We start from the raw sequence: 22,877 nt of genomic DNA, 5'->3' as shown, positions 1-22,877 counted from the left end.
TGTGGGCAGAGAAATGGCAGATGGAGTTTAATCCAGACAAGTGTGAGGTGTTGTACTTTGGGAGGTCAAATGTAAGAGGAAAATATGCAATACCCTTAGGAGCATTGATGTACAAATGGATCTTGGGGTGTAAGTCCATAGCTCCCCAAAAGTGGCAACACAAGTAAGTGGGCTGGTAAGGATGGCATACAGCATACTTGCCTTCATTGGTCGGGACACAGAGTATAAAAATCAGCTGTATAAATCTTTGGTTGGACCACATTTAGAGTATTGTGTGCAGTTCTGGTCACCGCATTACAGGATAGATACATGAACAGACAGGAAATGGAGGGACATGGACCCCGTACAGGCAGATGTGCAGTTTAAGTTGGTATTGTGCTTGTCACATACATGATGGGCCAAAGGGCCTGTTCCTGCATTGTACTGGTCTATGTTCCAACATCTTCCTCTTATCAGTGTTAAGTAGGTGATTCTTTATGATAGAGTCATACAGCACAGAAACAGGCCCTTCAGTGCGCCACGTATATGGCAACCTTTTTGCCCATCTACACTAATCCAACTTACCTACATTAGGACCATATCCTTTTGAGCATATTTCCACCCCCCCCCCCCCCCCCCCCGCCCATTCTATCTGCCATGACAAAGCTACTCAGTATCTTGTTGATCAATGAGATCGCCCATCATTCCTCTTAACTCATAAAAACACATGCTCAAGCTGCTCAACATTTCCTCGTAAATACCTTCATACCAGGAATCGGCCCAGTAAACCTTCTCTGACTGTCTTAAACAAGGAGACCATGTCTATATTTAATTCTTCAGGTGTGATCTCACTAACGTCCTGTACAATTGTAGCAATGTTACTCGACTTTCATATGGGATCCCCATGTAGTAAAGATAAAGGTTACATTTGCTTTCCTAATTACTTTCTGTACCTACATGCTGACTTTGTTTCCTGTATGAAATCACACAGATCCCTTTGTACTGCAGCGTTCTGTAATCTCTCTCCATTTTGGACAATTCTTCCTTCCAAAGTGGATAACCTCACATTTCCCTGCATTATACCTCATCTGCCAAATGGTGCCCCCTCACTTAATCTATCTATATCCCTTTGCAGATTCTCCATACTATTCTTAACTTGATAGTTTACCCATCGCTACTACAAAACAAAAAAATTCATAACATATAAGTGAGTGATAATGAACCTGATTCTGATCTTTGTTCTGTCGGCAACTTTGGTTGACACAGGAAGAACATGCAAACTGCTCACAGACAGCACAGGAGGTCAGGATTAAGCCTGGGTCACTGAGGCTGTAAGGCAGCAGTTCTACTAGCTCTGCCACTCTGCTGCCCCAAATACCATGCATTCAGATAAAGAACCTTCAGTTTTCTCTTTGACATTCTTTAAAGATGCAGCAAGCTGGGTGGCTAAAGGTGGATCATATAGTTGTGTATTAGAATTTTCACGAGGTATTTAAGGTGAACCATAAAAAGGTTACTGCAGAAGGTAAGAGCACATTATTTAAGGTCATAGACGAAGAATTAAAAATCACAGGAAACTTTTAGAAAAGGAGGTCAGATAGTCTTGATAAAGGTAGTAGAGAGAAAGGGTGTTAGCGCCGCAAATCAGGAAGTGGAATCAGTTTGGGTGGGGCTAAGAAAAAGCAAAGGACAGAGATGTTCATCTAAGTGTATATAGGCCCCAAACAGCAGTAGTAATGCAGAGCATTGTATAAATCAGAAAATTAAGGTGTATAGCAAGGGTACACAGTAAACATACTGACCAGGCAATCTAAATTAGCAGCAATCGTATGGAAGAGGACTTTGCAGAATGTGTTGAAAATGGGTTTCTAAATCATTATGCTAAGGAACCAATGAGGGAGCAGTCAATTTTATATCTAGTACTGTGAAATAGGAAAGCTTGAACGATAATCTGGTCATTTGGAGAGGCCTTAAGAGGTCATAATGTGGTTGAATTTTGCAAACTACGAAGGCATTAGTTGGCTATGGAACTGCATTAAAAGATATGACAGTAGATAAGCAACGGCCAAGATTTAAAGAATTAATACCATGTTTAAAAATAATGTGCATCTTTTTTAGGCAGAAAGAACAACAAGAAATATGGTCTAACAAGAGGATAAAGATTATATTAGATCAAAGGAAAAGACCTGTAACATTTCCAAAAAGAAGCAGTTAACCTGAGAATAGGAAGATTTCAGAATTCAGTGAAGAGGGACATCGACAAAGAAAAAGCATGCAGAATATGAGAATAGGCAACCAACAAACACAAAAAAAAGCTTGCAAGTTCTTCAGTGGATATGTAAAAGAAGGGAAAGATTACCATAAATTAATCCAGATCCACTACAGACTGACCGGATCAACTGGGGGACAAAACATTGCAGAATAAGGAAAAGATGCGCGTTTTATTCTTCTTTGCAGAAGGTGATGCAGACATCCTCCTGGGTATAATGGAGGATGACAGGTCTAGCGCAAATGAAGAATTCAAAGAAATTATAATTCATTTAAAAAACACAGGAGAAATAATAGGAACTGAAAGATAAATTCCCAGGACCCAAACACCTGCATCTTGGGCTTTTGAAGGAAGTGGCTATCGAGCTAGTTGGCACACTGGTTGTCACCTTCCAAACTTTCCAGATTCTCTCATCGTTCTCGCAGATTGAAAGGTAGCAAACGTAACTCCACTATTTCAGGAGGAAGAGAGATAAAGGATAACTGAGGGCCCGTTAGCTGGTCTTCACCATTAGGAAAAATGCTAGAATCCATTATTAAGGAAGTTGTACAGGATACTTGGAAAATAATAATAAGACTAGGATTTATGAAAGGAAAGTCATATCTGATAAATTGAAAAATTTTGAGGTTGTAACCAGCAGAATAGATGAGGCTAAGCCAGTTGATATGATGTGTTTGAACATTCAGACTGCATTTGATAAGGAGTCACACAAGAGATTGATTAGCAAAATTAGAGCAGATGGTGTTGGGGTAATGTACAGGTGTGGAATGAGGATTGTTGAACTTGTACATTCCATTAACAGTTTTTTAATGCACTCAGAATTATCCAGAATCTAGGCAATTTAGGGTAAAGTTCAGGCTATTTCAGCATGTCTAAGCTCTAGATATCTTTTAACTCTCCAAAGAAACTTACAAAATTGGTTCATGTGACAATTTTTCACCTGGATATATGGTACTTGTCAGATTCCTATATTGGGACAATCCATGAAGGATTTCACATGCTTCCAGGATATATCCTTGCAGTTTCTAACTGTGTCATACAATTGATACAATCTGTTCTGTTTTTGTGACACACTGTTTATTTTATGTTTTGGCTGATGTTTGTTGTTAGAGTTACAGGTGCTTCCTTGTTAAATGCCTTACGGGACTTCGTGTTCGGGAAAATATGTCCATAAAGTATTTATCTTATCACATAAAAATGATTATTTTAAAAATGATTTTTCACCAAATCCACATTGTTCAGGCATTGATTTGTTGCTCTCTCCATAGGCTTTGCAACCTTCATAAACTTGCACAGTTCCAGAGCTCAGCAACCCCATTATCCCATGGGCTTATTCCCCCACGTTCTTCAATATGTCACTGCCAAGCTTCGCCAGCTCTGTGTTCCAGCAAGTCAGCTTTCTGATTCTTCCCAAAGCCTTCCATGTGAATCAGAAGTGCCTTACGCTTTCCAGACTTCTCTCCTGAGCTTATCTTTTGCATCCGTTCCGCTCTGCTGGAAGTTGAGGTTTTATTATTTGTGCCTTCTCTACCTGGAAATCTTTAATCAAAATAATCTCACTCTATATCTCACCCATGCTTTTTAAATCCTTCCCAAAAACAATGTCATGTTTGAGCAATGTTTTCTAATTCATTTTCCTCCCTTTCTCTACTTCCCCCCCCCCACCCCCCCAATTCAGCATTCATACTCCTATAGAGTAGGTGAGAGATGTGCACTTGCACTGTGGGCAGCCCAGTGGTACAACCAGTAGAGCTGCTGCTTCACAACTCCAGAAACCAGGGTTCAATCCCGATCACAGATCTGTTTGTGTGGAATTTGCACACAGCATCTGAGAATGCATGGGTTTCTTCTGTGTGCTCTGGTTTTCTCCCACATCCCAAAGATGTGCGGGATGGTAGGTTAATTGGCCACTGTACATTGCTCATGATGTGTAGATGGGTGGTAGAATCTGGGGGCAGTTGATGGAAATGTGGGGAGAATAAAATGGGATTAGTGAAGGATTACCGTAAATGCGTGATTGATGGTTGGCACAGATTCAAAAGGCCACAGGACCCGTTCCTGAGCCTTCTGACTCTAGATGGGCTGGGTGCTCCACCACTGGACCCCATGAAGAGTCCCGTGTTGGACTGAGTCAAATTGACTGCAGTGGTCAGTTGAGGAAGTTCAGGACTTAGGCATTCAAATAGATTTGTGCAGGAGTCCTGAACGTCTGCACAAAGGTAAATTTTACCAGTATATTTGCAGGCATTCCAGGCCAATCAGTTGCTGTGTGAAAGCTGTGACTATTGCACATGTAAATGTGGCAGCTATTTTGCACAAAGCACAGTGTGACTTATGACAACTAATTGCTTTTGGCAGTGCAGGTCGAGGGAAGAATGTTAGGCAGGATAATGGGAGAATTTGCTCTTTGACTAATGCTATAAGAATTTTTAAGCCTATTTGAACCACTAGAGCAAACACGTGCTTTGGCTCAGTGACTTAAATTATTTAAAGAAGAATACCAAATTGATTGGGTATATCAACAGTACAGTGTTCAATTTGAGGTAAATCATTTATTTACCAAATCAGTAATACTTATTTGAAGAAAACTAAATCCATTCCAAACTTTTGAAAATAAATGTAGCTGTGCACTTGTATTATAGTTTAACCCAGTAATTGCAATCTGTTTTCTGACATGCAAAGAGCAAGGTGTTTGTTTTCAGCTATTGTTTCTTTGTACTGTTCCTGGTTTATGTGTTTGTTTAGCAACCAAAGCCCAACTCTTGCTCTAAAGTAATAATTTTCTAACTTCTGAAAATGATGATCACAGAAGATCAAGTGATAGTCATTTGCCAAAATAAACTCATTTGGAAATTTCTGTAGCTTGCAAGCTGACTTTTGATAGCAGTCTGTGAGGGGTGCTAGATTAAATCTTGTAAAGTGATGTACATTTGCATATATCATTAAGCCTGCAGTGAAGTGTTGAAGAATATTTAGAAGTCTAAATATATTTATCACATTAAAATGTGATGTGACTAAAATTATTAATTTTATTTATTCATTTATTGATTTTATTTCATTATTAATTTCATTTATTTTTCTTGTATCAAGCGTTCTGGATTGCATTTTCGACATACAGACAATACAGTGCAGTGGCTCAGGGCAATGGAGTCGGTTGGGTTACCCAAGGTAAGCATGTTTTTGTGTAAATTGTACAATTATGTGTTAAATATGTACAAACTTTTCCATCCATCCTTGTTGTGCCCATAAGCTTTCTGTTTCAATGTTTCTGATACAGTTTTATTGAGTAAAAGGGATTTGCAGGCTGATCTGAGGTGCCTAGAAGGATTAATGGATTTGTTGGGAAGATGGATTGAAGCCGTTTCCTCTGGTGGGGAATCCAAATGAAACTGGCAGAAACTTAAAATTCGAGCCAGGAATAACATCAGGAAGCAGAAGTATGGAATTCATTGCCCTGAAAAGCTATTGAGGTCAGGTCAGATATAAATTTCCAAGCCTGAGAGATTTTTGTTCAGGCAGTGGTTTGTGGGCTCCAGGAGTCGAAGAACCTGAATTAAGCCATCCTACTTGGAAATTCTCAAGGTCTCTTGTAATTTATGACAGGGATCAATAGATTTTGGTTATTAAGAGAATAGGAGAATGGGAGGTTAGTGCAGGAAAATGGCATTGAGGTAAAAGGTGCATTCTTACTGAACGGCAGAGCAGGTGTGAGAGAGCAAATTACTAGATCTCCAAAGATTCCTCTGCATCTAGACTGTGTGCACATCTGAACCCAGGTATCACAGCCTGTAGTTGATGTCTGGTATGTATGTTGGGCCAGTTGGAGTCTGCACTCTGAAAAATCTTTGGTTCCCTCCATCTAAATATTCCCAGGTATACAGATCATCTTTGATCTAATGAAATGTAGATCAAGCTCGAGGGGCTGTTTCCTATGTCATTGCCATTGATTTCCATTGTAACTGCTTGTTCCACATTTGCGTGTTGTCACAGTGCCACTGACTGGCTTCTCCTTTCCAGCCTAGGACCAGCTTTAGTGTGTCTCCCTTTTAGTTTTTAATTTATTGGCACATATTTTATTTTACGGTTTTCTATGTCGTATGGTTTATTTTAACTTCAGTGTTTCCATTGTCAGCCCCTACCCCTTTAAGTTAAAAAAAATATATAGATGATGGTTATTTGATTATTTTGTGAATCTGCCTTTGCGCAGTTAAGAACCAGCTTGATATTCCACAAAATGTAGGCATTCTCCCTCCCCTGGTGGGACTGAAGCAAAGAACACAGCTTGTCCCATACCATTCCCCCACCCCACCCAAACTCCTCTCCATCTGAAACCGGAGGACATGAATTAAAGGTGAGAGTAGAAAGATTCAAAAGTGACCTGAGGGAAAAGCAGATATGACAGGAACATTTAACAGGCATTTAAGCAGACACATGAACAGGCGGGGAATAGAGGGATACAGACCACATGCAGCCAAATGGAATTAGATCAGATTGGCATCATGGTCAGTGCAGACTTGGTGGGTCAAAGGGTCTCCCTGTGTTGTACCATTCTATGTTCGAACTCTGGAAAGAGAAATAGAGTTAACATTCTGATGATAGGTTTGGACTGTGATGCCTGACTGGCTGAGTGTTTCCAGCATTTTCTGCTTTTATTTTAGCAAGTGCAGGCCTAGTCTGCTTATCCTTTCCCCATAGGATGATTCCCCTTCCCAGAAGTCAACCTGGTGAACTTTTGTTGCAATCTTCCTATCACAAGTAAATCTTCTCCTTGGTAGGGAGACCAGACCTGAACACTATGTTGTAGATGCAGTCTCAATAGAGCCCCATATAATTGCAGTAGGATGTTTTCACTCCTGCATTCATACCTCTTGCACTAAAGGCAACAAACCATTTGCCTTCCTAACTGCTGCACGTGCATGTTACCTGTCGATGTTAACGTGTTCCCTCTGAACACCAACACTTTCAATTTTTAAGTTTTAACAAAAAATCTCTGCTCTTTTTATTTTAACAAAATTCAGTATTGTGTAATACAGCTGTCTACTATTTGAAAACAAAATCCTAGCAGAGATTTAGCAAATCTTCAATTTCAAAAGTATTTACTCTATATCTTTAAAGTTTAGGTAATCAGTAAAAGAAGAAGCAGTACTTTGAGCAATCCCAGCAGATCTCTGCTCTCTTCCCATTACCCCATAATGTAAACATGGTTAAAGAATTCTTTGTCTGCAATGTTAGCAGTTGTAGGGCAGATGGATGCTGTTCCATCAGGCCATGGCTTTTAGCAAGGAATGCAGATGTACTGACGGTGACCAACATTGTAATGAGGAGGATCGTGATTACTGATTGTGGATGTAGATCGATGGGTCCAATTGAAATTAGATGAACTTTTTGTAGTAGAATATCTGAGACTGCAAAGTACTTGATTCCCTTCCCCACTCCTTGTAACACATGCCCACAACAAAAAAATTTCCCTTTAAGACAGCTAAAACCATTATTCTTTGTGTTGTATTGAAGTATCATGATGAGAAAAGTAGCTCTGCAAATTGCTGCCTTTGATTTTTTTTTTGTTTTGCAAAGGAAAATCTACACATTACCGTTTCTAAAAATGCCTGTCCTGTGGCGTTTTTATAAACTCTGTTGGATCCTGACAGGAGGGACCATTCATTTTGCTTAAAAGCAAAGTTCTTATTTCACAGAAGTTCTTTTGTAGTAAACAGTGCATTCCTTAGAATTGCCAAATTTCAAAAGTTTATGTACTAAAGTGCTCTATTGTGAACAAGTGAAGATCAAATGACGGGCATAATACCATCCATCCCATCATTGCTGAGAAGTATTGAAATGATGAGCATATGTAACATGTAAACTCGGGACTGAGAGTCTTCTCAGAACTTGCTTTTGTCCTGTTTTGCTAGGGTGTTGCTGCAACACATTGAATATCACAAGGTTGATACTAGAAAGTTCAGAAAGGTGGTTATTATTTGCCTAGGGGTTTTGAAATCTCAATTGTGAATCCTGAAAACCTTCAGAAGACATTTTGTAACAAGGGCTTCTGAAGGAGATTGTGTGCTGAACAAGGAATTATATTTTTGATTTATTTTGCTCAACCTTTGACTTGCCTCTGCATAATATATGTAATATACATCGAATAACATTAACTTCCATTTCCCATGCTTTTCTTTAGGTACGAAACAATTTTAAAAAGTGGATCTGAAGCCCAAGGTTTACATGTTATTGCTTTCTGATATGCAAGTTGTTGCCAGAGTAAAAGCTCTTAAGAGGAAGGGACTGGGATGATTCTTGATTAACCAGTACCTGTGTAGTCTGGCGCATGCTGGATAATGGAGCTTTTACTGCATTATCTAGTTTTTCATCCCATGGGTGCAAAATGCAGAAGCAGAGTTTCGACCTGAAATGTCAACCATCCCTCTGCCTCCACAGATGCTGCTTAACCCCCTGAGTTCTTGGAGGAGTTTATATTTTTGCTCAAGTCTAAGACAGTTGCTCCTTCTGGCATGCCAGGGCTTTCAGAAGCTGGCTTCTATTTTCAGTTTCCATACAGCATTCATTAAAAAACAAAGGCTTTGTTTGGATTCATGGGAATTGTACCTAACTGAGGTCACTCAAACAGGAACTGTGACTGTCAAGGGAATGGAATTGTCCATTAGTATACACTAAGCAGATCATGGATTTACTGATCTTTTGAACTAATGCTATTAGACTGAAGCAAAGGATCAGTGAAATGAAAGTAGAGTTTCTGGCATGGTGGCACCCTCCATTTCTTCCTCCCTCTGTCCCTCTATCAGGCTGGAGAACACATGACCCTATAGTCTGATTACCACTGTTGAGGGGGTTGAATTTCAGAACACCAATAGTTTCTGCTATAGTTGCATATGAACTGGGGTTGCTGTGCATTTTTGTTTAATTTCTGTAAATGGATCGAGTTAGTTCATTAGATATTGAGCCCAAGCTGTGAGTAGTATTTTGCTCATACCTTAGTGCAAAATGGTGTGGAGAGGAATAAACACTTGACTTCCAATAATCAAGAATTAAGGGAGTCCCAGTGAATGCAAGGACATTGCAGGAGCTGTAAACCAGCAGACTGCAGCTGTGTGATCCATGTGAGGCATAAGGTATAGTTACAGAAAATACAAAAGCATTGCAAAAGGCAGCAGTTCATTGAATTGCATCACACTTGTGACACAGTTCTATATCTGTCACAATTGTGTTCATGTTTCTTGTCATGTGCGTGAAGTGACAGCCTGTTAACTTTTTGTTTTGAATGAATGCTCCAAGAGTACAGTAAAGGTGTGACAGATTAATTCCTTGCATGGGAGACTTGTCATATGAAGTGCAGACTGTATTCCTGTTTAATTTCTGTAAATGGATTGAGTTAGTTAGAGATTTGAGATCAAGCTGTGTGTAGTATATTGATCACAGAAGATTTAAGCAGACCGGGCTTGTTTCTTTCTTTTTCAGAAGAATGAGCGGTGACCTCATTGCAGTATACAAATTTCCTGCAGGCTTTGACAGGGTAGATGTGGAGTAAATATTTTCGCTGCCTGCAATGTCCAGAACCTGGGGTGATATTCTCGAGATAAGAGCATTCATGTTAGAGATAAGGAGAAATTTCTTCACTCAGAGGGTAGTGAATCTTTGGAATTCCATTCCAAGGGGACTGTGGAGGCTCAAGCACTGATATCTTCAAGGAGATTGATAAACTTTTAGATATTAGGGAAATTGAGGAAAATGGGAATGGTGCACAAAAGTAGCACTACCATGATCTTATCGAATAGCAGAGCAGGCATGAAGGCTGAATGGCCTACTCATTTTTTTTAGTTTAAGTTAGCCATTCATAACAGTCTACATCCATATCAGGAATTCAAAGCTTGTAAAATCTCTGTTCCTTTTTTTCCTTTAGCTGCTAAAAATTAATGTTCACAGTTCACCTTTTAAAATGGAGAGAAACAGTTGGTGGTTAATTTGCTGATGCAATTTCTCTCTCGGCAATAAGTGTACAGTGTTGTTATTTCTAATTCAGTAAAGATCACTTCCTAATGGTGTACCAATGTGTCATAATTCTACATTTGGAGGAATGCTTAAATGTGATCTTTTCATTTATCTCTGGCTATGAATATTAGAAAGAATGTAAGAAAATCACACTTCAGCAAGACGCAGAAACTGGTTTTGCATTCCACTTTTGTACAAACACTAAGCTTCACTTCACTTTAAATATTGAGGAAAATAGGCTTTCAGTGCACCCAGCATCTCTAGGGCCAGGAGCTGATGAGTCAATGTAATGTTATCTCAATAACAAATCATTTTATTCATCTACACACTATAATTCACATCTTCTCAAATGCTGACTGAAATTCCAAGAAATAACCTAAGTTTTTTCTGATTCCTAGAATTTGCAAGCTTTTGACTTTGCCATCTATTCTGTTTGCAATTGGCTTAACTGGGCACAATGTCCAGGGTTCAAACATGCAATCTTTATGGTCTGACTGCTTTGGAGTTGATCACGAGCTGTTAACTTGTCTTTGATTTCTAGACTTGGCTTCCCTTGCTGATGGATGATTGAGTTATATTGGTGACATTGGTGATTATCTTTTAAAATGACCTTTCATAATTTGTACATCTGGAAATTAGCTCTTTTACTCTTAATTATATTTTCTCTTTGGTTGATACATGTCCCAGTTTTCTACTCTTTGGCTAACCTGTGTTCCCCTGCAATCATTTCCTATCCATCAGTAGTGCCAGTCAGCCTGCTCACATCCAGTATCCCTTGGCAGAATGGCTATTGATGCAAGGCTAATTTGATTTTGTTCATGCTGTACTACAGAATGAAGATGATGGGACCAGAGTGCTGGGATCAGAGAAAAGAGCAGGGTTAGGCAGGAAAAATGCAACTCTTTTGGAAGGAATAGATGGGTGAGTGAAGCGGGGGGTCTGTAGATGATTTATGCATTCATAGTGAAGGATTCATGCTACAACTAATAAGTATTAGGGTAGACCCTTGTTAGGCTGGTGGATTGAGAGAGCTAAAAGATCAGCAGCCATTTTTTTCAGGTCGAAGCAGGAAAAGCATTGAGGATCAGAGGATGCAGTGGTGTTTCATTCTGATGGTGTGGAGGGAAGTGTGGGCAAGTTTTAATGTGGGGTAGAGTGGGGGATATGGGTGGAGTTAACAGCTCAGAGAAATAGTGTTGAGGGCTCGTTCAGCAGGTGCAAAGTTACTTCCCTACTGTGATTGTCTCATTTCTCGTTCTTGCTGTTTCTATGTCACTATGATTATTTCTCAACCCTCTCTTCCCATCACAGTCCTAAATGAGCAAAGCAATTCTCCTCTGAGACTGTGCTCCCTACTGCCTCCAGCTGGAGGAAGCAGCCTCTCAGCATCTTCCCTGTTGATCTTTCAGAATACGATCAGCTCTTATTCTTCTGAACACCCATGAATATAGGTCCATCCTATTTGATGTCTCCTTATGGTATTATCCTCCTATCGCAGGGACAAATGCAAACTTCCCTACTTTTCACAGCTGATTGTGTACCTGTGTTGAGAACTCCAATATTTTATTTTCCATACTTCCTTATGAAATCAGAGAAGGCCATTCTACGCCAACTCACAGAGCACTCCTATTCCCCCAACTAATTTTCTCCCTGTAACCTATTCTCCCCACATTGCCATCAATTGTCTCCAGATTCTGATACTTGAGGCCAATTAATTCAACAACCTACACATCTTTGGGATGTCAAGGAAACCCCAGCACCCAGAGGAAACCCACGTGGTCACAGAGATAACAAACTAATTCCACAAATACGGTGCTGGAGGTCAAGATTGAACCCAAATTGTGGGCATTCTGAGGCAACCACTCTACTAGCTGCACTACTTTGTGTTCTGTAGCACCATGTAGGACTTTGAACTGCTTTCATTGATCTCTAAAGATTGTGTGGCTGAATAACCTGCTGCATGTTTTGGAGGTGAACTTGAAGTCAAGATTTTATCTCCCTGAAATGATTCAAACCATGAAGAATACAATCTAGCCAACATTGTAGAAGTCAGGCATGAGTTGAATCCTAGGAATATTACCCAAGTTTCCTCTTGTTTTTGGCCCACAATACTAGAATCCTTTGCACTGGAGATGTGATCTGCACCACCAGGACCAGGGAGTATGGAGAGAACAAAAATTTGAAGTATTGTAGAAATGGGTATGCTTGTGAGACCACATTCTGTGTTAAAGTCCCATGGGAGTACATTTTTGTCGAAAGCACTCCACCATTGCAAATTAAAGAACAATATTCATTGACTTAACCCCCCATTGATTTCAGTGTTGGCTGGTCCATTTAAAATATGCCCAGCTTGTTGATTATTCTCCTGGGGTTATGTGTTACCCGAGGTAACTCTCGGTTAAACCTGTAGTCACCATCTCTATTACCATCAGTGTAGCTAATTAGGCGAATATTACATTTGGCCAGTGGTAAACCATCACTCTCTTGCTTCTCCCTTGGTATTCGTGGTCAGACAGTCTTTGACTATTGACGGATCTTTCATGTTCATGCCTTATTTTTACCGTCACTTGTTTTATTGTGTTACTATATTTAAAATGGAAATATCTTTTAAAGCAGTGATTCAGCATGTGTTGTTTAGACGACTAGAAACAATTGGGGTGCTTGAGGAAGGTGGTGGGAGAAGAGGATGAGAGATGGTGGATATTGCTGTAAAAGCTGATTTCATTTTTGTGCTTGAAGATGAACAACAACAGTTTAATGAAAGCCCGATATGACATCATATTTTTAAAAATGCATGGTTGCAAAAGGATCTGTCTTATACCTCTGTCCTTGTTCTTTCAGATCTTTTATCCTGAGACAACAGATGTTTATGATCGAAAAAATATGCCCCGAGTGATCTACTGCATACATGCACTCAGGTAATCAGGAAAAAAATAAGATGTTGCTTGGGTATTTGTGATTGCAGAGAATTGGAGTATTGTTATTGTGTAAACCATTCCTTGTTAATCCAAACCATCCTGTTGTATCATTGGTGATATGTGGCCATCACAGTTAATCCCCAATAGTGACAGTAGGAGCCTCTATGTAGAGTTAATTACTAAGAAGCATCTGGAGAATGTGAAAGATGGGCCTTTTAAAGTTAAAGCAAGTACAAATGAAACCAATAAAATTATATTAATTCTTACGTTAAGACAATATAATGCTGACCCAATGTGAAGATTTGCTTCTTGTGCCTGCTGGCTTTATCATTATATGGACCAAGGTATCCTTTGAAATATGAACTCGGAACAGTATTTTGGAGTGAAGACTCTCAGTGGGAAGTGTTTTAACATGTGAGACATCTGGCCCATCCTGTTATACATGACCTCCATTGCTCAAGGGTGTTGTGATGTCTCTGGAGTTCTTGTTCTCATAGAGCTTCATTCAGGGGTTATAGCTCATCTTCCAGCTGACTGAGAGACATGGGTCTCTCTCATGTTGATCGAAGTTAAGTCTTGGGATCAGTAAGATGCTTTACAATATTATGGTACAGCACAGTTTATCCTCCATTGTGTCCAAAAACTATTGTCAGTCCCTGTTGACTATAAGTTTCTCTCCACTTAGCTTTCTGAGTGCTTTCAATAGTGTAAATGAGCAGCCACATTTTACAGGAATTCAAGTGCTCAGTGTTGTGTTACTAAAGGAACCGTGGTGAAATATCTGCTTTTACTTATTGGTGAATGTTACCCACTTCCTGGCTTGGTTAAGATTTCCTGTCTTTGGTACCTTTTCCTTTGTCATTAGTCGTGCTGTAATATGAGACGTGGGAGCAGCAAACTGTTAAAAATGGTCCTTGCTCTGGATTCCATAAACTTTAATCCAAATGTTTTCCAGGTTAAAAGAATGCAAGAATTTTATTTTTTGGGCAGAATGCATGTAACTACGTGAAATCTGGAGGTTCTGTAGTGCATTTATGCAAGTTACATTCAGTTCCACAATTTAGAGATTTTTACTGCAGGAACCTCTAATCTCCCTTGGAAATGACTAAAACCATTCTAAGTGCTATTTGTAGAATTATTATAGTAAAGTTTTAGTTAAAAAGTCACGGTTTGAAAGCAAACTTTGTTTAAAAAAAAAGCCTGGGTTTTTCATATTTCCTTGCAGCATAGAAGGAGGCTGTTCAGCCCATCAGTCCTGTGTTGGTTCTCAGAGTGATCCCATCGGTCCCATTCCCTTGCTTATTTCCCTGTTATCTATTCTGTCGTATGCCCATCAACTATCTACTCACCCATGCCCCCCCCAATTCTCCTGTTACCCACTAATGCTACAAAAAATTTGCAATAGCCAATTAACCTACCAGCATATATTTGGGATGTGGGAGGGAAACAGAGCACCCCGGGGAAAACCGACACGATCACAGGGACAAGATCCAGGCTCCTAAGGTCAGAATGTTACCTGGGTTGCTGGAACTAACTGTGTGCTACTATGCTGCCCAGTATATTATAAGTCAATTTCTACACAGGAGCTGCACTTTGTATGACAAAAGTAATTGCAAGTACTAACCACCTTACCATTTGACACCTGTTCATTTTCCATAGCAGCCAAACTGCTGTTTCCCTGGGTAACATAAGTAACTTTGAGCTACCTTCTTGCATTATTCATTATGATCAATGTCATACATTAGCTGCGTCATTATAATTTGACAGTGGCCTGGGTAAGCCATTGTTGGAAGAGCAGGCACCCTGACGTTGGTCTTGGCAGTTCAGCTCGGGAAAATGTTTGTTGTCTTCTATAATTGAGACAGGACCCGGATATCCAAAAACTTGTTTAATGACTCTGGCATGAGGGAGCTTATATTTAAAAGAAAAAGGTTGTCAGAGTAATATTTGAACACATTTTTATTGAGCTTTTTTTATATGTTCTTTGGAAGGTCATTGAGGGGTGCACTGTGCTGCTGTGGAGTTATATTGGAATGAGTCCAAGTAAATATTTTGCAAGGATCTACTGGATTTCTCCGCAGAAGATACTTGGCTTTAAAATATATTTGACTATTTCACATGTCAGTGGAGATTATCATAAGGCTTCAAAATTAATTTGCATTTAAACATATGATATATCAATTATTGGCTTATATTTTGCTGGGTTTGGGTTTTCTTTATGAATTTCAATTCTAGTAGCTTGTTTAGAATTCCTTGATGCTTGGGGAATCTAGTGTTGGATCCTGCACAAGGCCACTTGATCCCTGAGCATCATCATTTGAAAGAGGATTTTAGGGCTGAGAGAGTAGGCTGATTTTGATTTTTTTTTTGTTTGCTGTGATGTTCTTAATTACTTTTACTTCTGTGTTTAATAGCTTTTGAATGGCCTGGATCAAACTTACCTACAGCTGTTGAGTTTAGTCTAGCCACTACATTCTGCAGCTTAATGTATCTCGGACCTGTGCGCCTGTAGTCAAAGGCTAGAGTCCTGGATGAGCTGAATGGAGACAGATGCTGATATGCTTGATCATCTGCTCTCTCGTTGGACATCCCCATGAGATTCAGGACAGAGCAAATGGTTGGACATACTGAGGCAAAGGCCCTTTAGCCAAACCTAAAACTAAATTGCTATGTTCATCTAGCCAATTGTGACAGATCATTGAGTATGGCCAAATATATGCCGTTTTCACCTTTTTGTCCCATTCTTCTTTGTCATAGTCCTACAGCATGAAAACAGGCCCTTCGGCCCAACTTGTCCATGCCGCCTGTGTTGCCCAGCGAGCTAGTCCTATCTGCCTGCGTTTGGTCCGTAGCCCTCTAAACCCCTCCTATTCGTGTACTTATCTAGATGGCTTTTGAATGTTGCTAATGTGCCCACCTCAGCCACTATTTCTGGCAGCTCATTCCAAATGCACACCTCCTTTTGCGTGAAGAAGTTGCCCCTGGTGTCGCTTTTAAATCTGAGTTGAGATTCGTGAGATTCCAGGTTTGATACTCGTTGCTGGACTTGAGCCAAAAATGTAGGCAAACAACTTGTGTAGCGTTGGGTGAATTTGCTCAGATATGAATCCCAGAACTGCTCCAGAAGGGAAGGAAGCCATTTGGCCTATCAAGACTCTGGAGCCCTGAGCAAAACCAATCCACCTCAACCCAATCCCACATCCACAGAGCCCTGCAATTATTTCTTTACTGACATTTACCCAACAACCTTTCAGATGCCACAGTAGAATCTGCCTGTACTACAACCTTTGGTTGTACATTTCAGGCCCTAACCGACTCTCTTAAGGGAATTTTTGTTTTGTTACATTTTAATTCTTTTCCCAATCACCTTCATTCAATGCCATCTAGATGTTGACTCTTCTGTCTGTGCTCTGTCTATACCCCTCATGATTTTAACATGCCTCTCTCGGTTCTCCTCACAGCCTTGTCTGTTTGAAGGACAACGTCCCCAGTTTCTACAACTTAATTCAAGGCTCTTAACTCTAATCATTTTGATAAATCTCTTCTGCTCCCTCTTCAAAGTCTTTGCATCTTTCCTGAAATGTGGCATCCAGAACTGCCCACAACACTCCATTTGTGGATGAATCAGTGTTTTATAAAGGTTCATCATGACTTCGTATTATATTCTATGCTATTTAAAAAGCCCAGGATCCCATAAACTGATTGAATAAAGTGTATCAATGCTTCCGCTGCATTCAATGGACTATACAGATTTACCCCTGACTTTTGTTCTTGTGCTCCTTTTGGAATTTTACCCCCTAGTTTACACTACTTGTTCTCATTCTTCTTATCATGTAACACTTTACGGTTCTCAGTATTAAATTTCATCTGCCACTTACCCACCCATTCTGTCAGCGTGTCCATAACTTCTGGAAGGCCACTATTACCCTCCTCTCTGTTCAACATGCCTCAAAACAAAGCTCCTGCCTGTGTCTCAGTGATGCAGGTTCCAGGGCACTAGATGAGCAATGACTGCTAACAATGGGGTTTCTATTCTTCCCTCAATCAAAACCAGCAAAAGTACAGCATCCATTCCTCATCATCTCATTCATCTCTGGGATTGAGAGTTATCCAGGACAGAACCAGGCCCTTTGGCCCACCTTATCCGTGCTGACCATCTATACTAATCCCATTTACCAGCACTTGCTTTGTAGCTTTCTATGTGTTGACGATTTGAGTGCTCGTCTAGATACTTAAATGTTCTGAGAGTTCCTGCCTCCCTCATCCAATCAAGTGGTGTGTTCCAGATTCCAAGCAATCCCTGAGGTAAAAGTTGCTTCCTCAGATCCTCGCGAAACCTCTGACCCCTTACCTTGAAGAAAGATTTGGGTCAGAGTCAGGGGCATACCTGCATTGTTCATTGAAAGAGGTGGGGAGGTTTATAAATTGGTTCTTATGCATGAATCACAAAGTGTGCAGCAATTGGCAATGTGGTCAGTGTAGTCCAAGAGGGTTGGAGTTTAGAAATAGGGAAGTGTGGAATACTGTGCAGTTTTGGTTCCCTTATTTAAGAAGGAAATACTGATGTTAAAGGCTGTCCAATAAAGATTCACCAGGCTAATTCCTGGAATGAGAAGGTTCTCTGACTAAAAAAATTAGATTTATATTCTTTGGTGTTTAGAAGATTGAGAAGTATTGAAACGTATAAGATCTTTAAGGGGCATGACAGGGGAGATGTCAAGATGCTTCCGTTAGTGGGAGAATATTGAACAAGGAGACAAAGGAATAGGTGGTGGTCAATTAAAATAGAAGTGCATAGGAGCTGCTTCTTGCAAAGGGTTATGAATCTCTGCAATCCTCTGCCCCAAGTGATAATGGAGGCTGGTTCAGTGGGTATATTTAAAGAGAAAGTAGATAAATTTTATATCAGGGAACTGAGGGCTATTGGGAACTGGCATAGAAAGGAAGAGACCAGATCAGCCGTCATCATATTGAATGTCAGGGCAGAGTGGAGTGGGTTGAGTGGCTTGCTCCTGTTCTTAGTTTCTTATGTAGCCCAATTCCAATTGCCCTTGAAGTGAATGATTTTCTAGACTATTTCAGAGGGAAATTGAGAGTCAGCTGCAGGTCTGTAGTCACATACAGACAACACTAATTAACAATAGCAGATTTAACTCCCTGGGTTTTTAACAGCAATCTAGTGGTGCCCTCCATTACTGTGCCTGTCATTGGGTGCTTGCATCTCTTTCCAAAAAAAACTTTGCACTTTGAAGACTTAAAAAAAAAATTAAACCAAGAATGTTGAAATATTCTGTTTTGGGAAAAGTGCAAACAAAGAAATTGAGACTGATTATTGCTTAGACATTGAACAGTACAGCATAGGAGCAGGCCCTTTGGCCCACAATGTCTGTGCTGACCATGATGCCTGTTTAAACTAATCTATTTATCTGCTCATGGTCCATAGCCCTCCATTCCCTGCCCCTTCGTGTGCCTGTCAAAATGCCTCTTAAACGTTGTTATTTTATCTGCATGTTTCAGGCACCTACCACTCTGTGTATATTTTTAAAAAACACACTTAACTCATAAATCTCCTTTAAGCTTTTCCACCTCTCATCTTAAAGTTGTGCCCTCTGGTACTTGTTATTTCCACCCTGGAAAAAAGACTCTGACTATCTACCCTATCTATGCCTCTCAATAATTTTGGTAACCTTTCTGGTGGCCCCTCAGCCTTCAATGCTCCAGAGAAAACAATCCAAGTTCATCCTACCTCTCCTTATAGCTAATTCTCTCTAATTCAGGCATCATCCTGGTGAACCTCTGCTGCACCAAAGCCTTCACATCCTTCCTGTAATGTGGTGACTAGAACTGCACACAGTACTCCAAGTATGGCCTAACCAAAGTTTTATACAGCTGCAACATGACTTCCCGACTCTTATACACAATATTCCAACCAATGGAGGCAAGTGCATTGTGTGCCGCCTTTATCACCCTCTCTACTTGTGCTGCCACTTCTGGGGAACTGTAGACTTGCACCCCAATATCCTTCTGTACATCACTGCTTCTAAGGGTCCTGCTATTTATACTTTCCTCTTACGTTTGACTTCCCAAAGTGCAACACCTCATACTTGTCCACAGAACTGCATCTGCCATTTCTCTGCCCATTTTTCCAATTGGTCTAAATCCTGCTGAGTCCTTGAACAACCTTCCTCACTATCCACAACTCTGCCAATTCTTGTGTTGGCTGCATATTTACTAATCAGCCAACCTACATTTTCACCTAAATCATTTAATGTGTGTGTGTATATATATATATATATATATACACACACATATCTATCAGAAACATCAGTGGTCCCAGCACTGATCCCTGCCGAATACTACTGATCACAGATCTCTAGTCAGAATGACACCCTGCATAGACAACATCCACTGCCCTACCCTTATCAATCATCTTCATCACTTCAATAAACTCAATCATGTTTGTAAGACATGACCTCCTCCACACAATGCTATGCTGATTGTCCCTAATAAGTCTATGCCTTCCAGATGCGAGTAGATGCTATCCCTAAGAATCTTCTTCAATAATTTCCCTACCACTGACTTAAAGCTCGCTGGCCCATAATTTCATGGTTTGTCCCTGTTGCCCTTCTTAATCAGAGGAACAACCTTGGTTATTCTCTAGTTCTCTGCAACCTTGATTGTGGCTGAAGAAGATACCAAGATCTCTGTCAAGTCCCCAATAATCTCTTCTCTAGCCTCTCTGGATAACCTGGGATAGATCCCATCAGGCCCTGGGGACTTATCTATCTTAATGTTCTTTATGAGCCCCAACACCACCACCACCACCTTGATATAACATGCCCTCTAATATCAGCATACAGCTCCCTGATCTCTCTATCCTCCAAGTCTTTCTCTTTAATGAATGCCAATGCAAAGTACTTGTTTAGTACCTCGCCCACTTCCTCTGGCTCTGGGCATAAATGTCCTCCTTTGTCCTTTGAAAAGCTGCCAGGAACTGATGAGATTAAACATTTGTCATATGTAGAGTTTTTTTGGTACTGCTACCGAGAATGAACATTTACAGTAAATCTTGATCTACATAGCCACTTCATTCCCTGCACCAGCCCAGTTTTATAATAATTACCACATGACTAATCTTTCCTGCTTTAGCCATCCTAACTGCATCACTGTAAATCTTCAAAATTATTGATATGATTGTGCCCAAAGAGGATTTGGCAAACAACTCATTATTTCTGTTTTTTTTTAAAATGCAAATTGTACCATGTGTCTCAAAAATGAGTCAAAAATGGCCCGTGTTTCTTTTCAAAAAACACAACCTGCACTGTCTCAGTTCACCATATTACAACCAGCAAACTACTATTGAAATGTAGTCATTGCAGGAAATCACAGCAGCCACATTGGTCAAAGGATCTCACAAGTAACTGTATCTGCTGCTGGTAGCACTGATTGAACTTGGCTCAAAAAGAGGATTTGCTGCTCTTCAAGTAATTGCAGGAGACCCTTGCAGTCTCTGAGAATGGGAGGTGACCTTGGTGCAGTACTTCCTGCTGCTGGTGAATACACTAAACTAAAATGCAAAAATGAGTAAGTGAGAGTGACGCCTTCAGTTGATTTGTTGCTTGAGTTACCTTAGCAGTTTAAAATTCTGATGCAGCCAAGTCTTTATTTTATACATTAACTATGTATTTTCTCAAGATAATGTCAATTATTTCCTGTCAGTTTTTGTCACTGAACAACTCATGACCTTCCAGTCATTAGGAACCTGTTATAAAGTAAATGGTGTTATGTAGAACCAGCCCAGCCTTGTTCTGAGCAGTATTTGTAATGGGTGGAGTTCTGCATATTGGCGGGTAAATGAACATTGTGCTAAAGTAACAGAAGGGTGTATTTTTTTCCACTCATTGCTTTTGTCCAAACTTATTCCCTTGCCGCCTTCACATTCAGTAGCAAACACTTCCCCACAAAGTCAATTCAGTTTTATTGAAACAAAGACTTGCAGTCAGCTTGACTGCCTCTCTAGGTATCTGACCGCCGTCCAGGGAAGTAAGTTGCTCATTGGGCCAGAAAGACTCTTGTTTTCTCACTCACTCTATTTGCTCTCCTACGGACCTGAGTTATTGTTCTGATGTGTGGGCGCCCTCCAGTGGTTGATCACACAAGTCTTCCATCTCTGGCCATGTGACCTGTTTGCTGATCCCACCTTTCTGCATTATTGAAAGTAGAAATAAAGGTAGGAAATGCTGAAAACACTCCTTTTGAATTTTCTGTGAATTCTTTCCACAAGGATGCCCTGAGATGTTTTCCATTTTATTTAACCTTGGTTTCCCCATAGCATAGCGGACAAAGCCCTCGAACTCTTCCCATCTGTTAGCCACACATATCTTTTTTTCCCCAGACAGAGAAAGAATAGAGTTTCCTTCCACCCCACCAGCCTCTGTATTCAATTGATGCAATTTCCAGCATCTTAAACAAGATTCCACCACCAGACACATCACCAGAAGGGTCCTGACCCAAAATGTTGACCGCCTGCTTTTTTCCACGGATGCTGCCTGGCCTGCTGAGTTCCTCCAGCATCATCGTGTTTTTCATCCAGATTCAAGCACCTGCAGTCCTTTGTTTCTTCAGACAGCTCTTCCCTTCCCCCGACTAACTACCCTGTCTATGCCTCTTATAGACGTCGTTGTTCATCTGTATTGTTACAGTTTTCCTTCTCTCCATGAACACTGCCTCATCTGCCAGGCACTTCCAGCATTCCCCTTGGGATCACCTAGGCAACCCCGCCACCCTTGCAGAGATAATTCCATTATCCTATCTATCCCTCCTCTACCTTCTCTAGGACTTGAAATAAACATATTTGCTTTTTCTCATTGTGATGAAGGGACTTTGACCTGAAACATTAACTGTTTCTCTTTGCACAAGTGATACCTGAACTGCCGAGTATTTTCAGTACTTTGTTTTTATTTCAGATTTCCAGCATCTGCAGTTTATTTATTTTCAATTACCAATTGAAATTACAGTCTGCTCACCTGACTTCAGCCTGACTCTGTGTGTTGGGATGAGGCTGGATATAGGAAAAAAAAATGAAGTGCTTGGGCTGTGCTGGTGCAGTATATTACAGGTTTGTGCTGAGTGCTCTCCACTGCACAGACATTGTTGGACAGTTGGTCTCAGGCTGAACGTCTCCTTCAGTGGTTTGGGAGTATCCAGCCGGGCAATGGGAAAAGATAGTGCTGAGAGATGATGTGGCTCAGGAGGTGTTTGGGATGGAGACCAGTTAAGTTTGACTGGAAGACAAGGTAACTGGCTTCAGGGTTTGTCATGGGGACAAACTTAAAATTTTGATATGAAGGAGCCCTGGTCGTGGGCGTGTGCTGTATACCTGGGATTGGATTCTGGGCTGAGATTATAATGTACATGAAAACAGCTGTAAATTGAAAGAATTATAAACCCTCATGATTGGGTTTGGATGTGATAGGTTCAATCTGAATTCTAGTTTTATGCCCAAGAAAATAGTGTTTGTTGAACCCTTGCCTGATCCCTGCTTAACACAATGGCATTGAGATCTGTTATAATGTCCTTTCTGCTCCCCTGACTGTGGCACTGTTCATGGTACAATAACTCGTCTTGCTCACTGATAAACTTGCTGAGTGTCAAATGGAGAACTTTAAAATTAATTTTTTAAGACTAAGACTGCGGAGGCTGTGCTT

General features: G+C 40.4%; 1 protein-coding gene across 1 annotated transcript in view; it reads left to right on the top strand.

The window, feature by feature from the left end:
* Nucleotides 1-22,877, top strand: part of iqgap2 (IQ motif containing GTPase activating protein 2) — a 228,648-nt gene that overhangs the window by 102,206 nt on the left and 103,565 nt on the right. Inside the window, 2 exon segments of the mRNA XM_052019190.1 lie at nucleotides 5,339-5,416; nucleotides 13,094-13,170. Coding sequence (XP_051875150.1) covers nucleotides 5,339-5,416; nucleotides 13,094-13,170 — 155 coding nt within the window.

This window comes from Pristis pectinata, chromosome 7, assembly GCF_009764475.1.
Source record: "Pristis pectinata isolate sPriPec2 chromosome 7, sPriPec2.1.pri, whole genome shotgun sequence".
NCBI classification, from domain to species: Eukaryota; Metazoa; Chordata; class Chondrichthyes; order Rhinopristiformes; family Pristidae; genus Pristis; species Pristis pectinata.
The sequence above is the reverse complement of the archived record's forward strand: the minus strand, read 5'-3'. Positions and strand labels throughout refer to the sequence as shown.